The sequence below is a fragment of the Nilaparvata lugens genome, chromosome 4 (genome assembly GCF_014356525.2).
Source record: "Nilaparvata lugens isolate BPH chromosome 4, ASM1435652v1, whole genome shotgun sequence".
In the NCBI taxonomy this organism is placed as follows: domain Eukaryota; kingdom Metazoa; phylum Arthropoda; class Insecta; order Hemiptera; family Delphacidae; genus Nilaparvata; species Nilaparvata lugens.
This window is the reverse complement of record NC_052507.1, coordinates 26,911,351-26,929,908: the sequence shown is the minus strand read 5'-3', so window position 1 is coordinate 26,929,908 and position 18,558 is coordinate 26,911,351. Positions and strand designations below refer to the sequence as shown.

The 18,558-nt window shown below is 33.9% G+C and overlaps 4 protein-coding genes across 6 annotated transcripts in view; 2 read left to right on the top strand and 2 right to left on the bottom strand.

Moving 5' to 3' along the window:
* Positions 1-122: 122 nt before the first annotated feature.
* Positions 123-4,579, top strand: LOC111045364 (leucine-rich repeat-containing protein 58). The gene is made up of 4 exons (XM_022330756.2): positions 123-898; positions 2,137-2,353; positions 3,202-3,391; positions 4,250-4,579. The coding sequence occupies exons 1-4, from the start codon at positions 402-404 to the stop codon at positions 4,438-4,440; spliced, it is 1,095 nt and encodes a 364-aa protein (XP_022186448.2). The 5' UTR covers positions 123-401; the 3' UTR covers positions 4,441-4,579.
* A 523-nt stretch (positions 4,580-5,102) lies between these two features.
* Positions 5,103-12,158, bottom strand: LOC111045353 (ribonuclease H2 subunit A). Its single transcript, XM_039427223.1, has 6 exons — positions 11,856-12,158; positions 10,161-10,359; positions 8,975-9,101; positions 7,992-8,181; positions 6,816-6,939; positions 5,103-5,349 (listed from the first exon to the last, which is right to left on the bottom strand). Exons 1-6 carry the CDS (start codon positions 12,025-12,027, stop codon positions 5,199-5,201), a joined length of 963 nt encoding a protein of 320 aa, XP_039283157.1. The 5' UTR covers positions 12,028-12,158; the 3' UTR covers positions 5,103-5,198.
* A 281-nt stretch (positions 12,159-12,439) lies between these two features.
* On the top strand, positions 12,440-14,185 carry LOC120350829 (SOSS complex subunit B homolog). The gene is made up of 2 exons (XM_039425724.1): positions 12,440-12,466; positions 13,658-14,185. Exons 1-2 carry the CDS (start codon positions 12,440-12,442, stop codon positions 14,183-14,185), a joined length of 555 nt encoding a protein of 184 aa, XP_039281658.1.
* Positions 14,186-14,589: 404 nt separating this feature from the next.
* LOC111045354 (transmembrane protein 192) overlaps positions 14,590-18,558 on the bottom strand; it is a 31,743-nt gene continuing 27,774 nt past the window's right edge. For all 3 annotated transcript variants that reach the window (XM_039427218.1, XM_039427220.1, XM_039427219.1), the window contains exon 7: positions 14,590-14,987. In XM_039427218.1, coding sequence (XP_039283152.1) covers positions 14,855-14,987 — 133 coding nt within the window. In that variant the 3' untranslated portion in view covers positions 14,590-14,854. The remainder of the gene's footprint in view (positions 14,988-18,558) is intronic.

Sequence of the window (18,558 nt, the reverse complement as noted above, 5' to 3'; positions counted from 1 at the left end):
GGGAGATTATATAAAAGCTATAAATTTTTACCACCGACATTGATGGTAGTCATCAGCTGTGATAGTGATTTTGATGATTTAGAGCTTTGACTTGATAACAATATAATAGCACCAATCTATTTGAATTTGAACTCTGGACTGTTATTGTGTAGAATATTCGACTGCTGTGAATTGGAGCGCTGTGGGTCGGTGTGTGCTCGTGAGTGAGTTTGTCATCGCGCTGAGTCAATTTCCGTTTAGTATTCCATTTCAAAGTTGGTGCTTCCAGCTTATAGTAGTTAGTTAGGGTTCTTGCTATGTGAGGGAATTGGTTGGTTATCGTTGAGTTGTTTCAACAGTGTACAAAATTATTACTATTATTAATTTACAAATATAATCGTAGAATTTTAAAATCATCGACAATGGAAATCTACTCATCGGATAACAGTGACAGTGATGATAATGTAACTAACAGTACAAATAGTTTAAATTTTTCGTTTGCCGCAATAGACAGTAATTTTCTTGAAGATCAGTTGGATCTTGTGAGTTATAATGAAGTGAAAGACAAAACTTCAATGCTTCTGCATTACAACAGCTTGACACATGTACCTGAAAATCTTTCAAAATTTATGAATTTGAGAAAATTGGACATTAGTAATAATAGAATATACCAATTACCTGACGCTATCACTCGCCTACCTCTTAGAACTCTCATAGCAAAAAATAATTTTCTAGATGAGGATTTTTTGTCGGTCAAGACTCTAGAACATTTGGCTAATACCCTGGAGATCCTCAACCTGAGTGGCAACAATCTATCATTCATACCAGAACAAATATTACAGCTTACAAGGTTGAAATACCTCTACTTGGGAGAGAACAGACTACAGGAAATACCTCACAACATAAACAGACTTATCAGGTGAGTAATTTATTATTGTTTGGTATGTAAATGTATAGTAATCAATCACATATAACTTATAAAATACAGAAATGTAAGGTTATATTAAATAGCTATAATAATATACTATATAGCTATAATAAATAAATAAATAAAATACTCTTTTACGACTTCTAGACCAAGTGGTTTATTGATAAGTATGCATTAATGTTATTAGTTGAAAGCATTATTGACCACCTGTTTATTGAAAAATTGAATTAAAGGAAAAAAATATATTATGATTAGATATGAAGAAGGGTCTATATTTTCAAGGTTCAACAGGCCAATTTCTATTATGAATTATTACAATGTAAGATGAATCGAATACAAATGATCAATTAAAGAGTCCCATATAGAACTTACAAAGCACAGACTAATAGTTTGAACAGGGATCCAAGTATTAGTCATCAATAGCGTATCTATTAGAACATAGAATCAAGCATGGTTCTTCTTTCTCTATGCTACGATCCCATTTTAAATTACCTATTACGGCATTCGTTAAAGTTTAGTTTGTGAAAGAGACAAACTTAAAAATCATTAATATGAAATAAATAATGCTGGTCAGGATGTCAATTTGAACAGGAGTATTTTTGTTCATTAGAGTTTATGTTCGGATAGTGTGATTATAGATGAGGTGTTTTGTCGGCCTTAAGCATCTGAAAACAGAAAACATCTTGTGTTTAAGCATGATGTTCATTTGAGTTGCATTGGAATATTTTGTAATTCTATTATAGTTGAAGAGTATTGCCAGCCTTGTAGGCATTTGAAAACGACATCTTACTAGAAATTCTTAATGTTCAATTGTGCTCAACTTAGTTTGGGATGGTGTACTTATAGTTGGGAAGTTTTTGAGCCTGGTAGGCCACTGAATACAAATCACCTACGTTCATCTGTTTGTTCAATAGAGTTAGTATTAATGAATGTTCAAGAGAGTTCGTTCTGAAATAGTTTAGTTATAGTTGATGATTTTTCCGGCCTTGTAGGCCTCAAAACCCTGTTTTAAAGCTGGAAATTCTAAATGTTCAGGCTATCTGCGTTTAATAGAGTTTGCAGTGAATAGTTAACTTGATTTTTGCCGACCTCGTAGGCCTCAAAATCCTGTTTTTAAGCTGGAAATTCAGGACTGTTTAGGCTAATTGCTTCCAATAGAGTTTGCACTGAATAGTTTGAGTTGTGCCGGCCTTGTAGGCCTCTGAAAGCAGACTTGTTGTTGTGTTTAGGCTGGAAATCCTGAACGTAGGCGGCAACCAGCTGATCAGCGTGCCTTCGACGGTCGGCCAGCTGAGTGAGCTTCGCGCGCTCATCCTCAGCAACAATCAGCTGGACAGCCTTCCGGCTTCCGTTGCCAACCTCAACAGGCTCACCATCCTCCAGTTGCACAAGAACAAACTGCGAACGCTCCCAACCGAAATTATTGCTCTCAAGAACCTCTCAGAGGTAATCGTCGCTTGCTTCACATGCATGCGTTTCAATGCGATAGTGTAAAAATGCTATTATTATTCAATAATTATTCGGAACCCACTTAAAAATGTAGATCCACTCATCTCTCATTATGTGCCTCATTACCCATGCACAAGCCTAAGGCTCATGTGGGCATCATCCTCAGCAAAAAAAATTGAACTAGTTTATTCTGGAACAAGGATGCGATTATAGTGTTTGTAAAGAAATGGTAAATGTTTTTTTAATAGTAATTTATTACATTGAAGGTTAAGCCATTACTTCATAGGTACTCTTGAATCTAAAGGGGCTATTACAGGATGGAAGCCTTTCTTAACCAATCAACATAATAAGGAATATGGATTCAACAATGCTTCAGTCCAAAAGCAAAAACAACATTTTTGGCAATCTAAAAGAATGAAAAATTGATATATATAAAATTAACTGACGGATTTTTTAATTTTTTCATCTAAGAGACACAAACAATGGAGAAACCGTCCAAGAATCATTCAGAAAATTGAAGAAATCTATTAATTTCTCAAGAATGTATGTAAACCACAGAAGGATGTGAGAAAGCTCGAAATATGTAGTATGTGAAATGCTCAATTGACTTCATAGATAAGGAAAACATGGGAGAACACGATGTGTGGAATAGGATATCCGTCTTATTCCCACAACGAGGAAAATAAGAGCTAGATTTCTGAATTAATTCGAAGGTTAGATAAAATCAGTGCCTTGTCTGATCAACAATCTATTTACCCAAAGTATATTGAAATTTAGTCTATTATTCTTGCTATTTACCAGCCTTTAAATAAGTAAAAATATTTCTATTTTGTTTTTTCTTACAGCTGAGTCTCAGGGACAATCCGTTGGTTGTGAAGTTTGTGAGTGACATGGTATATGAGCCACCAACGCTACAAGAATTATCAGCTAGAACGATAAAACTGTACGACATACCTTACAGTGAACAAGATCTGCCGCGAAACCTGATACAGTTCTTGTCAAGCGCCCATCACTGCCTCAATCCTCAGTGCCAAGGTGAGAAATCTATTTCAAAATGATATGTTTGATGTTCTTTTTCCCATAAATAACAAAATGCATTTACGCAAATATATGAGCTTAGCAAGCTTGGCCCACCTTGATTGGTACGACTCTTTAATAATGTATAAAAGAGTCAACTCTATTGAGAGCCCAGGCAAGTGGGAGAAATTTACTAGTTTCTCTAATGCTCTAATAGACACCAAATATTCTAGTTGAAGTTTCAATATTTCAATATGTTACTAGATCCACTAATTGACAAGTTATGACATAAAACATTCTAGTTGAAGTAGTAGGTGATGTAGAATTATTTCAATAAATCTCTGGGTATGGAGATGGTTTTTAAAAGTCTTTACATGTCGACTGCCGACTTCAACTGAAAACGCCGAGGATTTTCAAATACATTTGAGCACAATTTTCAAAAATATTTCAATTTTATTCAATTACCAGGAGCTCATAATTTACCAAGATATAAGATACCAAAGTACATAAGATAAGATACTATGTATATGTATATAGATAGTTTTATTCAACTGGAATCAAGCCTATTATTAATAAGGAGATTGAGAAAGTTGAAAATTGGATGACCAGAGAAATTGAAGTGGAGTATATCATTCAGAGAATATCACCATGGTATGACACAATCAATATTAGTCAATTTACGATTATTAGGAACTTTACTTTTTTAATTCAACTGCTACGCACAGCAATTCCGTCCGAGGGAATTTTTATAATTCTAAGCACTAGCTTACTGTGATTGAGGTACTAGATTCTAAAATTAAATTATAATCAATATCTAACGTTGGTGATAGTGCCAGAATACACCTTTTTCTTTTGATCTGAATTTATTTCTTACAGGAGTATTCTTCGATAACCGAGTGGAGCACGTGAAATTCGTGGACTTCTGTGGGAAATACCGTCTGCCGCTGATGCAGTATTTGTGCTCGTCCAAGTGTCGCGACGACACCAACCGCCGTCACACCCCCTCCCCCTACCAACAGCACGACCACATGCTACGCAAAGTTCTACTCAGCAATTTCAACAATTGAAACAAAAATGCCTAGCGCCGATTTTCGGTTGCGCTGGGCCACAGGAAGCACCAACCAACATCACTGCTCAATATCACCGGTTCTATTTTATTGCATTTTTGTTTGTTGAATCTCAATAAACGTCAATACTTGACAAAGATTTGTTATTTTTTCAACTTATTATTTCAGAATAATCTGATTTGCTCAATTGTTGGGCCTGATTATTATGGTAATATAAGTTATGTTCCCTCTTATAATACTATACATTGTCCAATATATTTCAACGCGAGAGCGCTCAGTCTGAGTTACTCTGCCGTGTTTTACGATAAAAATTTTGAGTTTTCTAAGTAAAATGTTTGTCTTACGGAATAATATCTCCTTTAAAAAACAAATTCCGAAGCTATACTAACTTTTTCATGTATTATTCATATTAATATAACCTAATATACTATTTAAATTTCAATTTAGTTTGAGTTAATTAACACAAGAGTATGTAGTAGCATACTCAAATTGTTTCAAAGCTGGAATATTTCGTTAATTCATGAAATTCTCTTGCAGTTCTTAAAAAACATTGAAAAGACTGTAAGAGTAAAACAGCAGACCATTCAAACATCATTGATGTTTCCTCTGAAATCCTCTTCTAAGAGAGCATTTCAAAAATCAATAATTCTTGGAAAACAATAATTATTAAATAAAATAATGATTTATTGTCAAAAGTTTAAAGTACAAAAATAGATTGAACTGAATTAAAAAGCAATACTTATATAGGTACTTGTTGTTCAGTCCAAACATGACGTTGACACCAAATTTCTGTCGCTGAAGAACGAGTGCCTTTTTCTGGCAGGTGCTGAAGAAGACGTTTTCTGGCCAAAGAAGGATCTGATAGAAGTGTTGTTTTTTAAAGAAGGGTCGTTTTCTTCATCAGATTCCCTAAAAATTTGAACGAATAATTTTAAATGATCAATATTGAATATCATACACTTTCCTACTACAGCAGCTAAAATAATTTTTTCCTCCACCTACTGTCCAAAGTACTTACTTTACTCCCTGAAACCTAATACTAAAGTGTCACTTTTTCGCTCTCGGTAGTAAAAAACAGAAAAACTCCCTAGGGAGTAAAAGTGACTCCATTTAAATAACATGGGGAGCATCTCTATTTTGAAACTTACATTGTAATAGGTTAGAAGGTCTAAGCTCAGATGAGAAAGCATAATAGAGGTGTCTGTCATTGAGTCAACTGAATTCAATACCACAACCAGAAATTTGATCAACTCATGAAAAATATGTTTGTATGATAATTATTATATTCTTAATATTAGTAGACGATAAAAATTTATACAATTTTTAAAATATTTTATTCTATTCAAAATACCAGCCAACAAATATTTTTGATCTGCAATTCAAATCTGAACCGCGTGATCTGGAGTCAGCCATTTTTGGTAGCTGCCCAGCTGATATAATTGTTACAACTTTTGCCGATAGATAGCGCAATCGGCAGTGCCAATCAGACGACCGGTTTTTGGGTTTCAGATTCAGGTTATGTTGTTAGGAATCATTGTCACCAATACGTAAGTTATTAGAATGATTTTATTTGCAGTTTCTATAAAAAAATGTAGATGGAGGAAAAATGTTGTGTACATCACGAGCGAAAAATACTTTTTCTCCCTCAGGAACATTGCTGCCCTCGGCTTCGCCTCGGGCTTCAAACTTTTTCCCACAGGGAGAAAAAGTCGTACTTTTCACTATAGATATACAAATAACTATCGTTGTACATTATTGTCATATTAGCATTAAAATATTATTAAGATTAACATGAAGTGTAAAGAGAACAGACTGAAATTAATTCAGGAATATATTACTTCATCAATAATTAATTGAGGTTGAGGTTCGTTCAGTTCACTCACTAAACCTTGTCTTATTCCCAAAAAATAGTTAATTGCATTTCCAACAACAAAATAATACAAATTTTCTCATCAGAACGGATTAATTGTATGGTTATTCATCAAATTCCCGAAGTTGATAAATGCAATATCTATTCATTGTTCTGGAACCTCAGTGAAGTAATTGAAGAAGCCTCCGCCAAATTAAAGTACTTAACAGCGATTTTCATGAAATAGCAATGTGAAAAGTGTGACCTTATAAGTATGAGCATGAGTTAGGTATAAGTATTATAGTATGAACTTAAAGTATGAGTTCATATAAGTAAAGACATTTGGTGGTAAATGTAAAAGTCACTTTCTGTCTAGCTACGTTACGTGTTTATATATATCCTGTATATTGTTTGCTTCATCAAATAATGAATGGATTGATTTTTTTTACTTTCAAAAACAATCCAAAGACTATAAAGTTCACTTTTCATATTTTTATCAATTTAAAATTTCAAATAATGAACTTACCATTCCATTTCAACAGCCTTTTCTTTCAATATTTTTTCAGCAGTTGACCAACTAAATCTGACTAGCTGAGGATAACCAAATACGGGATCTATATTATTTATGAGGAATTTCTTGGTTTCTGGATCTGAAACAGAAGAGAAATTCTTTCATCATCTAATTTTATCAGTGATAATCTATTTATTGTTCAGAGGTACTCAGATTTGTATAATAATTTATTCTGCTAGTTTCCAAGTCTGCTGTCCAAAATGTCCAGCTCTCTGTGTCTCTAGGTATTTTCGGAAACATATTACGAATACATATGGGTGAATCATCACCTGCAAGTCTCCATAAGGATGAAATCTCACTCTTATTAATCAAAGAATAATAAATAATCCAAAAGTGTGTTTTTTAACATTTTTATGCAATGACAAATTTGTGAAATGATGAAAAAATGCATCAACTTGGTATTTTTACAACAATTTAGCAGTAGGTAAGGGAATAAAATTATAGGCATTACACATATAACATCTATCAAAATAAGATAAGTACGTGGCGATAAAGCTATCAGAAAAAATACTTTCCAACACGTGTTACATGAAAAAGCCTTCAATTTTTGAAATGGTGATATAATTTTTGAATACCAATTATATACAATTAGCCGTATTGGCTGAGAATTTTTCGTAATTTTTTGTCTTTTGCAGCTTTAATATAATAAGATTCGTTATAGATGATTGACCGAGCGAAGTGAGGTCCAAGATTCAAGTCGACGGTTTTGCATTTCTCTTTATGTTTAATATCAGGGCATCGAGCTTCGCTCCGGAGTAAAAAAGCATAGAGGCATAAAAGCATAGTTTAAATTTATTTATTGATAAACAGAACACAATTCTTTAAAATGTTTGGGGAAGGACTAACAGGCACAGCCCAAAACTGTTTCTTCCTCGAATTTTGATTAATACACTATAAATAGTCCAAAAAGTAGGTTATGTTCCATACACTTGAATTCAAAATGCGGAACATAAATATAAACATACAAACATATCAACATAAAGAGAAATGCAAAACCGTCGACTTGAATCTTAGACAAGACCTCACTTCGCTCGGTCAATTAAAAAGATTCATAGTACCGGTAAGTTAAATTCTGATATGCAGATGTGAAAGATTTTAATAAAAGATCTTCTGAATGGCAACAGTTTTTACCATTAGGATATCCACTCCCCCAATTAGTGCCTTCAGGCAAGTCGATTCCCTCACGAAACTTCCAAACACTCAGAGAACAATCTCGAGCGACTTTGGCGCAAATACTGGCGGCACCAACCACTGGGTAAGTTGCGTCAGCTTTCTTTGCAACGGTAACTTTTAGTTGAGGAAATATCAACGACAATTTCTCCTGAAAAATCAATGATTGTTGATATTAATTGAAATGAAACTATATTTATTTCCCTAAAAAAACAAACAATCAATTAAAATCAGAAAGATAAAGAGCAAAATACTGATAGAACAGTACTTGCATAGTTACAAAACCTGAGTGCGCAGATATGAGCACTAAAGAAAATGATAATTATTGTACAATAATGTTTCGGAAAACCCCTCTTCAACTTACGCGACCTATAAGATAATCATAGAAACTTTCAATGTTATTTTGAAAATGTAAACTTTTTTTTGAAAAATTAATGGATGATGAAATAAAAACGCATATATATTGTAAAATTCTAAAGTTTTATTTAGTACAGGACCATGGTTTCATGACCACACAGCTCACATTTCCAAGTCAGCTTGAAAATCTGTCCTGAGTGGTGACGAAACCATGGTCCTGTACCAAATAAAACTGTGTAGAATTCGACAACATATGTATGTTTTTATTTCATTATGGAACGGTTCTACAACTTTGACAGTGACTCAGTTGAATTTTTATTAATGGATGAGCAACTCAACCTTATTCATTGTTTTTTATAATAAAACAGTTCATCTTTTATGATAATTTTTATGAGCAATATTTTGGTTGTTATTACTGTACTGTAGACAGTAGACGCATTCAATGAGTGTAACGATGTGGCAATGTGTGATTCATAGCATGAAACATTTGGAGCATGAAGATTTGGAAAATTTTCTCACAACCAGCAAATCACAGCTTCACTCTAAGTATGAATATTAAAGTATTAGACGTTTGTTATAATAGTCACCTGGTATTTTTCTGGAGGACCTACTGTATCCAGATATACTTCAGTAATGTTTGCTCCAGCATCCAGAGTTCTCTGTATCAAACCGATAGCAGAATCATGAGAAACTTGGTTCAAAGATTTCTTCTGCCTGAAAAAATGTGATCTTAAGTTGTGGTTTGTTCTTAACAAACTAAATTAAACTTGGATTTCAAAGGTTAACGCATAACACAGTCATAAATATAGTTTTGAACATTAACAATAATATCGAGTGACCAGGCTTGCTCAGGTCTGGTGTCAGTGTTTTCAGGCCACAACTGATCAATTTCAGGGCCTCTGACATGACCTACAGGCTGCAATTTAGGTAGCCGGGACCGACGGCTTCACGTGTCCAACCGAAACACGGAAGTGGCTTAGTATGTGAAGAACAATACTGTAGTCCAATTACAATAACTTGACCGGACCGAAAAATATATTTTCTAGTAAAGTTTTAATTTTATACATAGAATATAATGTCGGAGATGTCATTTTACATAATGTTGATGTTCAATTCAACGACATACCCTATATTTGATTACTTTGAAAGTCCCAAAATGTTTCTCCAGCTAAGGGCATGGGAGCAACTAATTTTTTATCAGACATTAAACATGATTTTGTAGGCTAATATTGGAAACTATTATTTATTTATTTATTTACAATGCAAATGACACTAATGTAATAACATTGGAAGATAAAATAATAAGATAGTCCTTGTGCTATTTTTCTTCCAAATTTATAGGTGACAGAGTCCAAGATAAGGTTAGAATTTCACTTGTACAATTTTTATAAAATTTTTGCCCAAAATAAACATGAAAAACTATTGTATCATTGACATTAAACAGTAAGTTAATGAAACACAATCAAAGAATATCACATTACATTTAAAATTTCATTTTATTACAACACTACTAGTTTCAACTCTTCAAGAGCCATTTCAAGTTTTAATGGCTAAATGTGATTCACACTTCAAAATGACACCTGAAGAGATGAAACTAGTATTGTTGCAATAAAATAGAGGGTACGTAATTGAATTTTTAATGAGTTTTGATAACCAGTTGCCCTAGAAACAAGAGTAAATAGTATGTTAATCATTTGAATCCAGGCTACATTAATTGAGATAAACCAGCGTATAATATGGTAATCTAGTTGATGAGAGTTGAGAGACACAAACCTTTGAAGCATACTGTTGCAGATGGTATTTGGTGATATGACTTCTACAGCCCATCCTACGTAAGATGTCTCTTTACAAATTGAGTCGAATATAGTCTCCCTCTTTTGTTCTGTCAAGCTTTTTGAGTCGGCACTTCCCAGAGATTTGACATCTGCTTCCTTATCCAATGGACAATAACAAATTCCATATACCATTGGACCTAGAATTGTTTATATCAACATATTCAACAAATTGCAAGAAATATAGACAAATCTTGAGAGTTTTCAATTATTGTAATATAATTGAACGTAAAGATAAACCTATTTGATCTAAAAGATACTAAGCAATAATTACAGAAGAGAGTCAAGTACAAACACTAGTCATTATATTTTCTAACTGTATATGAGTGATATATCTAATGTACAGAAACATATCTGTACAGATACCGTAGACTATAGATATTTTATTACGTAGACTATATTATTTTATTTTATATATTATATAAAGAATATAGGTATATATTCTTTCAAAATCCGGTTTTCAAAGAACCAACAATTTTAAACAAAATGTTTTACTGAATCTTCTCTTATAGTATATTTTAGGCCCAACAGGCTGGGACGGCAATGGGATACTAGACAGCCACCAGTGGTGAACAATGTAAGACATGCTGGGACACCTGTAAGACACCAGAAATGGTGGCCGGGCAGGCTTGCAACCCGTGTAACAAACCAGCGGGCCGCTAGAACCTTGTATCCCGGTTGGCGACACTAATAAAGTCAGCGCAATAACAACCAGTATGCGCCTCAAAACACTCGAATACTTGGTGTCCTACTGGTGGACTGATGTAATACCATTCGGAACGTATCTAAATAAATATTTTCTACAATATTCATTGTGAACTTCAGCTCTACCGTAGGTGAGCCTCATTTAATTAGAAGTTATATTAATATCCTGCCGCAGCTACATGTTGGTCTAGACTGATAAAGGTTCGACTTCTTACGAAGGTCAATGAAGGCTAGCGCTGACAAACCACCCATCCACACACTGGCGCTGGTTGACATTGGACTTCATTGGGCCAACATGTAGGTGCGGAATTAGGGTGGGCCTGCTTTAGTTTTCAGTTATATTGTTTGCAGACCATGTAGAACGATATAAGAAGCACATTTTTCAATATAAAGCTTAGCCTCCCTTCTATAGGCCTAAGTCTTCGTTTTTGAACAATCAGTTTTATTTCAGCTCAAATTATAATAAAAAAGCAGCTCCGAAATTTTGCCACATAATCGTTTCCAACAATGTAAAAATATAATTAGTTAACAAAATATTAAATCTCAATTATGTATAAAAATGTTTTTTTACCGTACCGTACTCTTTCAATCATTAAAAAATATGTTTTATTGGCGAATAAAATATAATTATATAAACAAGAATGAAAAGATTAGAATCAGCTACCTCTTTTATTGAAAGTAGTGTCAAAGCAGAAAATCGGCAACGCTGTTGTCCTATCTTTCTCTACTAGCCATCATTATTATTATGGATTTTGCTGTAGAACATGAAGATAAATATTCCAAGAAATTTAATACATAAGTTACATCTAAAATTATCGAAATGTGCGTTCTAAACAGAGTCTATGACAACTAATATAATTATTGCAGAAAGGTATAGTAGTCAATAATAAAAAATAAATTATGTAATAAGAATAAAGGCGATCAAACTAACCTAAAACTGGTCCTCGACCAGCTTCATCAACACCGAGCATGCATTTTTCCGTTTTACATAGTTCTGGAACATTTGACGATAGAATCAAGTTTTCTGAGTTATCTCTTATCTGAAAAAGTTCTTTGAAATCTGAGGATGAATTAATTAAACCACTTGACTTGCAATCTTCCATAATGTGTAACCTAAAGTATTTGATTTAAACGCAGAGCAGGAGCAGCTACAAAATCCCGCCAAATTGGTAATACCGATATTCAAGTGTCGATATATTTGATTCTTGACCTATGATAGATCGATACTCTACAGATATTTTCTACAACCGATATTGTACCGATGTTGTGTTCGATACATCGAGCTTATTTTTCCCGCCATCGCTCAAATATCCAAAGTTCTTTGAGCGACAGTTGAAATAGTATTATCAACACTTATTCAACTATACTGAAATACTTTTATATTATATTAATTCATATTACACTGATTATTTTTTGTGGAAAAAATATAAAGCTTTTCAACAGTATATCAACCTGTAGACTATAGTAGTCGTTAGCTCATGTTCTTGAAATGATTAATTCCCTACCGGTATCGATATGTATAGGTACTTGAATACTTTTCTGGCGCGTTTCGAGGCCTTGTTAGACTATATCATGGTTATATATAGTTAATGTAAAATTCATTTATTTGTCATAAACTAATACAGATTGATAAAATAAATATTTTAACTTACAAAATGGCACTACCGGCAAAGAAAACTTGTGCGCCGGCAGTGAGTTCGAACAACTAGGTACCGGTACAGCAAACATGTCAATAGAAAGAAAAAGAGCTTATTCAAACAACTAGAATAAATAAAATTATGGAAACCAGGTCACATCTCAATACTTACAAACGATAAGACAAAGTAACAAAATCATAAGCAAATGACAAACTCAAAAAGACCAATTCAAGGAAGCCATGACAATTTTTTTTTTTTAAACACAAGAATGAAACACTACATAATGGATATAGATAATTTAAAATAAACATTTATTCTAATCCAATCCAATGTCAAGGTACCTAGGTACCTATCTTAGTATTTTCATGTATTTTAGGTACATTGGTTACTGTAGTCAGACACATACCTACGGTACTTATAGATAACGACGCGGAAGCGAAGTTTTTAAATTCTCTCTCTGTGCTATCAAGTATATACAGGTTAAACAGAGCTCTTAGAGGCGGTTTTTCTTTATTGCTCTATTCGAGGTGAATTATTTTTCTATCATAATTTGTCATTTTCCAGTGGTTTATTGCCTATTTTATGTTAAAAGGCTTACACTGATGGCAAAATATGCATGATAAACATGTGTGTGTGTGTGTGTGTGTGTGTGTGCATGATAAATCATACAAGTCCTACCGTTAGTGGCCAGCCTTAGCGCGTGGAGCGGATGCAAAGCGAGTCGGTCTGACTTTGTCATATTTGGAAATATGGAAAGAGATTCTCAACGCATGCGTACAGCTGCGATATTTGAAGAGGAGTGGTATGATCGCCGGATTCTCCCACTACTGGAGACCGGGTTCGGGATGATCATGAAGATGAAGTACTGACTGTGACTGAGTGCTTTTCTAATTTATAGTTCTAAAAGAATCCAATTTTATTCTGAATACCTTGATAATAAAATAAGTAGTAACAATTCTATTAATATTTTTAAATACGTTTTTTTGTGGAATAAATTTTCTCAAACGTTAGAGGTGTTTTCTGAAATGGCGTGATCTTTGAGACAAAGATTGGATTTTCTAAGTAAGAGAAACAATGGAGCCGATGTACATTAAAGACATACAACATACCCGACTCGAAAAACGTGAATCTGACGTTGATAGTTTTGGAAGTGGGAAATCCGACTTTATTGAAGGACAGTCGGGAAGTGCGGGCGTTAAAGGTGGCGGACGCCACAGCCTGCATCAACATGTCGTTGTGGGATGAGCCTGGCAAACTGTTGATGCCTGGTGACATAGTGCGCATGACCAAAGGCTACGCGTCAATTTGGCGTACCTGTCTCAAACTGTACGCCGGCAAAAATGGCAACTTGGACAAAATCGGTGAGTTCTGTATGGTGTTCTACGAACAAATCAACATGAGTGAACCCAATCCTTGTTTGATGGGAGGGTCAGGGGGGTCTAGTGGACCCCAACGGCGGGAATGGGGCTGGGGGGAGGCGGCTCCCTCCATTGTTAACCCCACCTCTGCCCCGGCAGCGACAGTAGCCTTGCAGCAACCGACAAATAATCAATCGAGCGCGGGTAAGAACAGTGGCAGCCGGTACAGTAACGAACCGGGAGCTGGATGTGACAAGGCTTGCTAAAAAAACGGCCACTAGCTCTGGCGGTAGTCAGTCTGGCAAGGCCTTTACCAAATTTCTAATTTTGAAAAATAAAACATAATGAAATAGACGCATTTTCTATCCCATATTTTTTTGGTTTGGAGGAACAGAATTTTCATGAATCTACCATTAAAATTACAAAGTTACACACAATTGTATTCCAGCTATTCTCCTGGCAAAAAGAAACAGTATTGCAGAAGTGCGAAATCTGTGATATAGGTTCTATACTCGTACTATGATTTTTTGATAATACAATGGAACCTGAAAGCATTACTCCCTGGATTAATTTGACATGGAATTAATTTGATACTTGAAAATGAGAAAAAATTGTTTTTTGATTTTGTTGTTGAATTCTCTTCAAGAATGAGGAAGACATTATTAATAAATCGAATACCATTTATTTACAAACGCATAAATTAGTATCACAATCACAAAATTTTGCATTTTTCGTAATTTAAATAAAAACCTAAATGATACTCAATACAAAATATATATTTACAATTGAATACCAATGACAGCATCAACAAGAGGAAACAATTAGGAAAAGTTATCTTTGTGTTAAAATTTGATTACAGAGAACGTATCTAGATAAAATTCAAAGGCACATTGAATATCATATTACATTATGATAATTATTGGTACTGAGATATTTCAGTTGATTGCTTCACTTTGGAAATTGCTGAGGGTTGCAATTTTTCTTTTCAGAGCCTCACTTTCATTTTTGTAGAAACGAATTCGATTCGCTTGTTTCAGAAGTAGATCCTCAACTCCGTTTATGCTTTCCCTGCAAAATACGAGGAATAATTAGTATGGCCACAGACTGTCATGAATGATATCAGAACGTTAAGAGATGATACATTGCATCTCCTAAAATGCTAATAATAAATATTATCATAATTATTAAACGACATCCCAATTCATCTCAACTACCATGAAGACTTCTGCTTCTGCAAATATTGACAAGAGGGAGATCAACTAGAGGAAATATTGATGAGAGCTATTATCCAAAAATTAATTGCCCGTGCGGGAATCGAACCCGGCACCTCCTGTTTGTCAAACAAGTTTGCTAATCTCTATCATAAAAACAGACAAACCTCTAACCAAATGGACACTTTTTGGATAGCAGCGCTCATTTTTTACTGAGCCAGAGTGGTCAGACAGTGAGTGTACAGATATAGAGAAATGGAATATTACATTCATTCAAATGCTAATGGTGAATTAGCATTGCTCATGGTAATACCATAGAAAAACAATAGCGTAAGTAGATATCCCATGGTGTAGGGAATTTATGCCGCAACTTTTACTGTTATCTCAAGCCGATTACTGTCGATTATTGTCAATTTCCACTGTTTTGTTGGAGTGATAGTGTATGAACGGCACAATTTGAGAGACTACCAGCGTCATACAGCTGCATAGGACAGAACTATGTGAACTATCGACTTGGGATAACAGTAAAAGTTGCGACATAAACGCCCTATACCATGGGATATCTTCTTATTCTATCGTTTCTCTATGGTAATACTCTATGGTAATACATAAGTGAATTCAACAGAATATCATTTGAGTTGCAATCAACATTCATCACCTGAAGTAATATATGATCTATTAGAATGAAGTGATAATCACAGTACAACTATCAAGATGAACGAATAATAAGTTAGGTATAAATCTCATTTTTGATCTCATTTTTGGATGATCCTGTCCGGGGTCCAGGGGGCGGAGCCCTATATATATAAATACTAAATAAGATATACAATAATAAATACAGAATAAGAAAATACAATATTGCAAGGAGGAGACGTCAAAGAAAAAACACTGCCTGTAGGAGCACCCCCTGGAAGAAAATAACACGGGTGAATAACATGGCAAATGAGGTTGTGCAGTTTTTTAATGATTCAGACCTCACTATAAATTCAAACAAAAGTCATGTCATCAGCTTTGATTATAAGTATCGTCCTTTTCACCCCACCATAACACTTGGTGAAACGAACATTGAAAGTTGTACTGTTGTGAACATGTTAGGTTTGTCGATGGATTCCAAGCTTAATTGGGGGGATCATGTAAACAAGATATCATTGAAATTGAGTAGGTCACTTTTTGCATTTAGAAATATTGTTAAACGGGTGCCTAAAACAACAGCAAAAAGTGTCTACTATGCACTGATTGAATCCCACATTACTTATGGCATTGAATTATGGGGGAGTACCTCGAAGCAAAACATTCAAAGAATCTTTGTTCTGCAAAAGTCCGCAATAAGATACCTGGAAGGGCTCAAATTTCCACAGACATGTCGGGAGTCTTTTAGTAGCCTAAGTATTTTAACTGTTCCATCATTGTACATTTTCAAATCAATATTACATGTGAAGGATAGGTTAAATTCATTCCAAGTTAACTCAGATATTCATGGCTATAACACTAGAGGAAGGAATAACATTTCAGTTGAGAGACATAGGCTGAGTGTATTTGAGAAAACACCTACTTATAGGGGACAAAAGTTTTTTGCGAAACTTCCGGCTGATTTGAGAAGTATTGTTGAAGAAAAACAATTCAAAACAAAACTATATTCTTTTCTCAGTGATAGAAGGCTTTCTATGAGGTTGACGAACTCTTGTTAGAGTGAAAAAATTATCATCTAAATTTAATGAATTGTTAAATGTTATTAGAGTTTTATTTTAAGATTGATATTTTATGTTATTATGTTATTTATCTGTGACGTTTTTCAACTGTATTACATTGTTTTTGTTATACTTTTGTTGAGAATAAAATATTATTATTATTATTATTAGGTACAAAAGGAAAATTGTCATTCTGAACTTGGTTGCTCAAAAGCCTGTTACATTTTAACCGCGATTAGATGCCTCAAGAACCAAACAGAGAAGTCTTCCCTGATTGGTTCTCGTGGCATTAAGGCCCGGTTGCACAAATGCCGATTAATTTTACGAGAACCAATCAGAGAACTTTTTTCGAAAAGAAGGATTCTCTGATTGGTTCTCGAGAAATTAATAACGATTATATTTTAACCAGCTTTTGTGCAACCGACACTAAGCCTGTTACATTTTAATCGTGATTAAATCCCACAAGAACCAATCAGAGAAGTCTTCTTTCTTCTCTGAACCAATCAGAGAACTTTTCTTCTGCCTTCTTCTCAGAGGAGTCTTCCCTGATTGAAGCTCGTGGCGTTTAATCATAATTGAAATTTTACAAGCTTTTGTGCAACAGGAACTGTGATGTTGAAATTACTGGATACAAATTCCATGAAAATATGGAATCCTTTTCTTGAATAAGAGTCATTTTAGTTATATCGCGGAATAAGTATACAACTTTTGTAAAGTTTCTTTATAAATGTTTTCCAGAAGGCCGGGCAAAGGCTAAAAATAAACTTTTTACTTGTGATATTTTTCAATTTTTTTTTCATTTGTATATCATCACGCTATCAAAATGAAAAAGTTTTCTCAGGAAAACATTTTTTTTCTGATTACTTTTTGAGATATGAGCGCCTAAAGTTTGAATTTTTGGGACAGAACATTTCAAATAGGCTACGGTAAAAGATGAATCCATGAAATTTAGAGGATAGATTCTTCATGGTATTGTTGATCTAGAAAAATAAAAATTTTCTGAAAATATCAATTTTTAAGATAGTTATTCAATTTACTAAAAATAACATTTAGTTTAGTTATTTTTGTAAATTGAATAACTTTCCCAAAAATTGATATTTTCAGATAATTTTGTTTTACTAGATCAACAATACCATGAAGAATCCATCCTCTAAATCACATGGATTTATATCGTACCGAATTTGAAATGTTCTGTCCCAAAAATTCAAACTTCAGTCGCTCATATCTCAAAAAGTAATGATCGGGGAAAAAATGTTTTCCTGGGAAAACTTTTTCATTTTGATAGCTTGATGATATTATACAAATCGAAAAACTTAGAAAAATATGACGAGTAGAAAGTTTAGTTTTAGCCTTTGCACAGCCTTAACAAGCAAATGACATATTCCTCTGAGCTAATAAGAGTGAACCGGGAGAGCGCAATATAAACATTAGAAAATAACTTAACAACGGAAGGAATTCATCTTATAAATTTATCTTTCAATTTATTTGTCTTTAAATTTATTAAAAGAAAATTTATCTTATAAATTTAAAATTTGAAAAGGTATATTGTGAATCAGCAATTGAATAGAACGAACAGGCTGTAGAATCTGTGGAATTAATCAATCATTTCTTCATGATTATGAGAAGCAAATTTGAGTAACGAACGTTACGTTCAGATTTATGCATTTAATTCGCTTATCTAGCTGACCATTAGGCCCACCGCAAAGTAGACCCACGCCGTGGGATGTGTTGTAAACCATA